This window comes from Populus trichocarpa, chromosome 19 (assembly GCF_000002775.5).
Source record: "Populus trichocarpa isolate Nisqually-1 chromosome 19, P.trichocarpa_v4.1, whole genome shotgun sequence".
NCBI lineage: Eukaryota > Viridiplantae > Streptophyta > Magnoliopsida > Malpighiales > Salicaceae > Populus > Populus trichocarpa.
Window position 1 is genome coordinate 4956347 of NC_037303.2, and position 8199 is coordinate 4964545.

The 8199-nt window shown below is 31.2% G+C and overlaps 1 protein-coding gene and 1 long non-coding RNA gene across 5 annotated transcripts in view; one reads left to right on the top strand and one right to left on the bottom strand.

Moving 5' to 3' along the window:
• The window catches only part of LOC7469886 (transcription repressor MYB5), a 53559-nt gene extending 52217 nt beyond the window's left edge, over positions 1-1342 (top strand). For 2 of the 4 annotated variants that reach the window (XM_052449487.1, XM_006371104.3), the window contains exon 2: positions 465-1342. In XM_052449487.1, the coding sequence (XP_052305447.1) occupies positions 465-1092 (628 nt within the window). In that variant the 3' untranslated portion in view covers positions 1093-1342. The remainder of the gene's footprint in view (positions 1-464) is intronic. The other 2 variants (XM_052449486.1, XM_052449485.1) reach the window with 2 other exon arrangements.
• LOC127904774 (uncharacterized) lies at positions 816-6286 on the bottom strand. The gene is made up of 2 exons (XR_008058199.1): positions 6023-6286; positions 816-1100 (listed from the first exon to the last, which is right to left on the bottom strand). It is a non-coding gene; the product is annotated as an uncharacterized LOC127904774 (long non-coding RNA).
• Between the last annotated feature and the right edge of the window lie 1913 nt (positions 6287-8199).

Genomic DNA, 8199 nt, shown 5'->3' on the forward strand with positions numbered 1-8199 from the left:
GTCTCAGAAACGTAATTGTTGGGCTTTAACTTAAAAGGGTTTCCCCTTGTTTATTTCTCTTACCTTTCGCTTAGCAATCCGAGGTTCTATCATCATCATGAATCATGATGATCCGATCTCCATCTCTTTTGGAAAAAGTATATATTCATACATGCATGTACGTGTGCACGTATTTATGCCTCTTCTTTTTTTGATAATCGTCGTATATATTTATGTTATTGTTCCTTTTGTCTTCTTTTCTCGTTCCTATAGCAACAGCGTTCTAAAACTAACTCCAATGTATTGTATTACTTTATTTGTCAACGTTTTACACAGTTCGATTAATAGAGAGTATAATGGGCAGATTTAGGGCTATTGGAAGTCGCCTTTTGGTTTTTGAATTTGAAATAACTTAGATCGATGCTTGCTAGGCAGTAATTTTGTCTGTCAATCTTACTTTTGTTTGGTTTTCCTTCTTGGAACAGGTGGTCTATGATAGCTGGGAGGATACCAGGGCGCACAGATAATGAGATTAAGAATTACTGGAATACCTGTCTCAGCAAGAAGCTCATTAGCCAAGGAATAGACCCTAGGACTCACAAGCCTTTAAAACCTAACCCCGATTCCTCAGAAATTGCAAATGTTCCAGTCCAGAATTCTAACCCTAAATCTTCTCCAGTGGATGAGAATGGGAGGGTCTATCGAACTGTAGCCACTAGAGTAAGTGAAAACTTTACAGTGACTAACCTGGATCAGTCTCCTAACCAGGTTGCTGCTGATGCTACAGAAAACTGGCCAAATCGTGATGGTTTTAATATGGGATCATTACAAAGTGGTTATGGACGAAAAAATGAAGATGATTTCATTGAAGATATTGGAAATGAGGACACTTTCTCCTCATTTCTGGATTCCTTGCTCAATGAAAATGTGTTCGTGTATCAACAACGACAACAGTTACAGCAGCAAAATATGTTTGGACCTTCTTCTAAGCTTGCGGTTTCTTCTTCACAAATTCTCAGTCACGAAAACATTTGGGAAGCTGAAGTCTCGCCTCCAATGGCAGCCTTAGGTGACAAAGGCGTGGGTGGGGCTTCAAATCGTCTTCCAGTTTGAACTCAATCCTGCACCACAAGTGATTAAAGAAAATCAAACGGGTGTGATTAACGGTATGTACTAATGTAATTGTATTGTGTTGTTCCAGTAATTCAGTGTGCTTATAACAATATTCTTGCTGTTCGAAATTCTACGTGTGATGATTCTACGTGTGATGATTGTTTAAGGTACTATATGCATTGCTGTATATGAACTTTGTTCCATACTAGCCAAGGTCAAATTAGTGTTCTAAGTCTTGCAAATTATGAAATGTATGCGGTTCAATCTCCCTCCCTCCCTCCTTCTCACACACACAAACCCTATTTTCTTTAGTTCATTCGGAAAGTCTGTGGATCAGACTCCTAATTATGACAGCTAATTCTTATATCGATATGTTAGTGAAAAGGTAATTAATACGAGGAAATTTATTTACTAATAGAACATAAACAAGAACATCTATATATAATTACAATATTAATGTTTTTGTTGGCACTCAGAATAGACGACAAAGACATAGACAAAGGGAGCTAATATATAAGAAACCATATTTTAAATATGTGATTAAAATGTAAAAGAACACTTTGCTTTGGAAAAGAAGCTTCCGCATCGTTTGAAGGCAATTTAAAAGAAGTTAAATGAAAAAATAAAAACCCTCGAACTTTATTTTTTTTATTTGAATACTTTAAACTATTTTTTATATATAAAATAAGCCTTTTTTTCTTAATTTTGACAGCATGTGATAATCTAAAAACACAAAATGTGTCATGAAAATACATGATTTAAGAATAAAAAATAAAAGGATTAATGATGGGATGAAAAATTGGACACGAAAAGCCTATTTTTAACCAAAAAATAGTTTATGTTCTCGAATAAAAAAATAAATCTCAGAAACTAAGTTTGGTTTGACCCCAAATTTAAGGTAGTTTTGGATATCTCTAGCCTTTAAAGGGCATAAATAAAGGGGGGGAAAGAGCAAAAGGAAGCTTTTCTACTTGGAAAATGATTCATCAACAAAGTTTGAGGAATTTGGAGGAATTTGGAGTAGACAGGAAAATATTTATGTGTTGAAAATATACTACTAACTGGTAGTCCCACACAATCATTTTAAATGTTTAGTACTGTATTTAACTTTTATAGCCGGGATGCGTGCATGCACCTTCTTAAAATTTAGCTGAAACATCCATGTCTAATTTCATAAAAAGGGTGTAATACCATTCTATAGTTTTATATACACTGCATTATGTTAGTTGTAGTACATGCATGGACTTTCATTCACTATTCATTAACAAGTGGATTGTTTGTTTTCGTGGTTGAAATCGTGTTTTGTGATTTTTTTTTAATTTGTTTTGTTTGAAATTGATTGTTTTTTTGGTGTTCTTGAATCGTTTTGATGTGCTGATGTTAAAAATAATTTTTGAAAAATAAAAAATATTACTTTTATGTATTTCCGAACGAAAAACACTTTGAGAAATAAATGTTACCATACTTCCAAACATTACATTAAGTGTGTGTTTGGTAAAGCAGTACAGTGTACTTTTTAATTGAAAATACATTGAAAGAATATTTGTTTTAAGATTTTTTACACCAATACATCAAAATCATCTAAAAACACATAAAATAATCAATTCAATGTCTTTTTAGGTGACAGACAGTTTGAAAAACACTTTTAACCATATATGTACAAATTTCTACCATCACACACACACACACATAGAAATTTGTATTGGCATAAAAAGAAAGCTTTTAAGATTGAAACTATATACACACATACATGTACTAATATACACACTATATGTACATATATTTGCATACAAAGACAGCTTTTAAGATGGAAACTATACACACACATACATGTACTAATATACACACTATATGTACATATATTTGCATACAAAGACAGCTTTTAAGATGGAAACTAGCCTTTGTGGAGGGTATTCCAGAACCGTATACCATTACCACTATCTGGGATCCCTGATACAAGCATGTGTTGGTTTAATACTAATTTCAAGCATGAAAATGTATATATACACCCCATGGTGCCAAGAATTGGACCCAAAATATTCACCTAAAATAGACATAGACCTGAATTCAATCCCTTAGGATATTGACAAAGATAAGGTATTAATCATGCATGCTGAAGAGGGATTTATGATGATTATGATTGAGGACAAGATCACAGCTACAATATAATTTTATCTCCTAGATTATTCCACGAACACTGCAAAACTTAACATCTAATAACTAGAAGACATTCTATTGTCACCCTAGACTGCAAAAATTTATATTGATATGATACATTCAATAGAGTAATCTATAGTTTGATAATTATACGTTTTGGTCTAAATCTTCATTCTATTCATGTTTAAGCTCTTGGTTTGACAAAAGACTTGAGATAATATCACCACAAAAGGATAAGAGAGGAAAAGTTATTATTGATAGTTCACATTCCAACAACAAAACAACTTCTTAGTGTCTATGAGTTTCCTCTCAACAAGATGAGTTCCATCAAGGTATTTTTTTACCCTTTATTTTACTGGAAACAACAGATCAAGGTTAAGAAAGATTCTAAAGGTGTTTTTTTAGGTGTTCTTAAGTTAAAATAATTTTAAAAATAGTTTTTTCGGTTAAAAAACTAACTTCTCATTTTTCCAACCACCTTTGCGGTGGTTAGATTCTGGAAAATACAAATGATACATTGTTTGCTTTTATTATTTTTCATAATTGAAGGGCCCTTAAGTCCATGATAAAAAAAAAAAAAAAAAAAGTCAAGCATTCTTGCCTAGCTAGTATCCCCCGTGCCTCCTTTTTTAATCGGTCTGGTGCATTGGTCCACCCAAACTCAGCAACCTAGCCTATTTTTAAAATATTTTTCCTCTTAATATGAATTTCAATTAAATAAAGTAGATCAATTATAGATATGTTTGTGATGTCTATCCTAGTTGTCTTTAGATTTTTTTAAAAAAAAATTTATTAGAAGAAATTAATTTAGAATATTTTTACTTGTTTTCAAGTACTGAGATTATAGTTTTTTTGTGTTAGTAGTCGATTGTCTGTGTAAAGTTCTTTGTAATAATTTTTTTTCTTAAATTTTATTCATTTTTTTATGCACTTGGATTCTAAAAAAGAAATTGAACTCGACAAGGTTTATGTATCCTGTGATATGTTTAGTGTGTTAACATGTATTATTAGAGAAGATTCTAACAAGTTTTATGTATCATGTGATATGTTTGTTGGGTTAGCATTTATTATTAGAGAGATTTAAAAAGAAAAAGAAAAACTTTATCACAACAACGCTATTAGACACTTTGAATCCATTCCTGTAGTGGAACGAGCACCGGCAACGAAGCTAGGGAGTCGTATAAAGTTGAGGCAGAAAATCAATTACTGTACCCCAGAGATCCCACCTCACCTTGTTTTATTTTGTAAATTTTACTTTTAATTTTATTATTTTTAAGGGTATTTTTGGGAGTGTGTTTGCGGTTATTTTTTAAAGTGTTTTTCGTGCCGAAATGCATCAAAATAATATTTTTTTATTTTTTAAAAATCATTTTTAAAATTAGCGCATCAAAATGATCCAAAACATAGTAAAAAAAATAATGTTTAGCAAAAAAAATATTTGAATTTTGGGCTCTCTAACTTACAAAGAAGTTGAAGTGCGCGCAAAATAATCCGATATTCATATTAATAATGAAAAAAAATACTGCTAATCTACTACAAAATTTAGTAAGTCATTCTTCTGATCATATATAACTAAAACGGTTAGAGATCTTATTGAATGATTTTGTTAACTAGTTCTCTAATGGGAAAAACCAAATTAATTACAATTTTTTTTTTTTTTTTGACAAAGAAACTTGTTACAACGTAGATCCAAGGTGAAATTTAGAAGAAAATTACCATTGAAGATATTTAATGTCGGAGACACTCAAATATCTGTACTTTTTCAGTAAAAAAGAAAGATCCAGATTTTTTTGCAATTGGGGACAAAGGTCTGGTGTAGCTTTTTGGTGTCAACACCATCAAAGGTTAGGAGTGTATTGTCCTTTTCGACACCACAATATATTATGAAAGGTAGATGGATTTTACTACGCATGTGTGTGTGTGTGTATTTGACTCGTGGGTGGACTTTGTTTAGGTCGATGCATGTTTTATTGTTGCCTTTAATGCAGCTCCACAAATTAATCTATGAAATCCAATGGAGGTAGTAGCTAGCTAGCTTACTATACGTCATCCTCTATCTACCTCTCTTCTCTCTATATTTATTCTTCATAGCACTTGAAAAATAGAGAACTTGATACAACAGGAACCCACAGAGCATATTATTAATAATTCTCTACTCTAGTTAGGTATTGGACAAGAAACTCATTCATGTTTCATGAAGTCAGAGATGAACATGGAAAGGGAAAAGAATTACGAAATACTAAAGATACCCTTGAAGATATGGGTGTCAAAGAACCAATTCAACCCAATAAGTTAAGCTGTTAGGTGAGGTTTTAAGATATGATTTATATTATTCTCTAACACATCTCCTCGAGTGAAAGCCTTTTAAACTTGAAACTTGCACGGGTCTATATTACCTTATGCTTGATTTTTTATTAAATAAATAGAGATGGTGAGATTCGAACTCGTGACTACTTGGTCATCAAGGCTCTGATACTATGTTAAAAAATCAATTCAATCCAATAGCTTAAACTGTTACGTAAGGTCTCAATATATGATTTATATTATTCTCTAACAATGAAAAGAGAAATGATATTTATGTTTACTGACGAATAAACACTGTAAGTTGTATGTATATATCAAGTCGTATAATTTCTAAGAATTCAATAAATTAGAGAAAAAGGAGATCAATCTTCGTTGCCAACACGCATGTAATCATGCAAACTAAGTAATGATCAAGCACAGCATCAATGGAAGGGGGAGGAGGGTTGTGTTGAATTCATTGCAAACTCACCTGGAATTGGACACATGAAGCTCTCAGCCACTCGTCAGGTTGTAAGGCACCAAGCATATGGGCATCATTGTTTCTCCGTTGCGCTATCAACAAAACTGAAAGTACAAATTTGTGGAAGGGGAGAGAGGAAATTTTCTGGGAACCCAAAACTTGTGGAAACGTACATGGAAGAGCCCAAAATCTGAAAGTTAGTGAAAGATCAAGAGGTGACTATTTTTAGTCATGTGGAACATAGCGTGTACGCTTTCTAGTGAAGAGAGAGAGAGACCAAACATTCTGACATGAAAAATATAAATATGGGTATTTTGGAAGGTATGAAGTTGGTTTTGAAAAGTTTTTTTTTTTTTAATATATTAAAATAATATTTATTTTTTTATTTTTTAAAATTTATTTTTAATATTAGTATATTAAAATGATTTTAAAATATATAAAAATTTAACTTGAAGCAAAATTAAATTTTAAAAATTCCACTTAAAACGCAGGGCAAACACATTCTTAATTAATAAAAAGAACAATTTCATAATTTAACTATCAAAGTACATATTTGCTTGTTGCTGTTCCTGGTTATGAGGGTTTTTTTTTTTTTGTGGAATTTCCCTCTTTTTTCTTCATAATTTCCTATCATTACAAAAAAAAAAAAACCCTTAAAATACATGAAGAATTTATAGTGCACCTAAATATAAATTATTATTCACGCAATAGTATAATTATCATTTTATTCTTTTAAAAAATTCAATAGCCTCAATATTAGGGATAAAATGGTCTTTTTTTAAGGGTTCATTACAAAATTAATTGGGGACAATAAAGTTTTTTTATATTTTAAACGCACAATATAATGACTATATTACTTTAAAAAGCAAATTTTTTTAAAAGATTGCATGGGGAGATTCGGTCTTTTTACATTTTAAAAACAGTGTAAAAACTATATTATCCTTAAAAGAAAACAAATTATAAAGTTACAACCAGAGACTTTTTTTGTTTTTCATGTTGGGTTTTTTTTCTAATAAACAAGTTGACAGGAGATGATTTGGTCTTTCGATTAATATAAATATCATTAAGAAAAAGTTGCTCACATGCTCCATCGAGTGAGTGACGACCACCCCCTTCAAGTGGCACATGTGGTGCCGTTCCACCTCCAAATTCTGCCTTCAGGGATGGTGTTGGAAGTGTCTTGCCGTTATTTTTCTATTAGAGCCGCGTGTGTGCACAATGACAGGGTGGTTAGGCTCTGGTGAACTTTTTTTTCTCATCCCTTTTTTCTCTCTCTTTCCCTTGATGAAATATAAAGGTGTCATTTAATTTGTTTTTTGTTTTTAATTTGTTCCTCATTCTTTTGATTGTTATTTTTTTTTATCTATTTTAGATTGATTTCTTTTCTTTAATTTTTTCTCTTATCATTTGGTTTCATTTAATTTTTATATCAAATTTGATCCTCATTCGATTTGATTGTTGTTTGTTTTTTTAATCCCTTTTGTAATTGAATTTTGTTTTTAATTTCATTTCTTAGCATTTGATTTTGAATTATTTTTATATCAATTTTAGTCATCATTCTTTTAATTGCTATTTCTTTTGTTTTGGATCCTATTTTTTTCAATTCCTTTTTTTTTTATCTTTTTTTAGGTTTGTTTTTAAAATAAAATTTTTTTAATTTTATCCATTAATATTTGATTTAAGCATGATGTCTCGTAAAAAACATGTTTGGGCTTCAATGTTCTTTAACATTTCACACCTAACCATTATCTAAAAGAAACTATTTCCCACGTGTTCTTACAATCTAAACAAGCATTCTTTGTATTTAAAGGAAACATCTTTCAACCTTTAACCTAAAATTCTTTGAGAAAGAAACTTAATTAACTTCTTTAACGTATACAAACCAACCACAAACCCTAGCCACATGTTCCATGGACCCTAAACAAATGCTTGAAGAAATATAAATTACCAACATCGAAGAACCCTAAAGATGTTTCCAAACGAGTTATGGGACCATGGTTAAACCCTAATGCACTCACAGCAATAATAAGAACATGGAAAAGCTCTCACTTCTAAACCTAATGACCTAGCTCGAACCAAACACATAAAGCACATCATTTTCATGTTATTCACACCAACATAGTTAAGAAAACTCATTTTTTTTCATGATTTTCAGACTCAAACTAGGTCTTTTACCCATATTATCA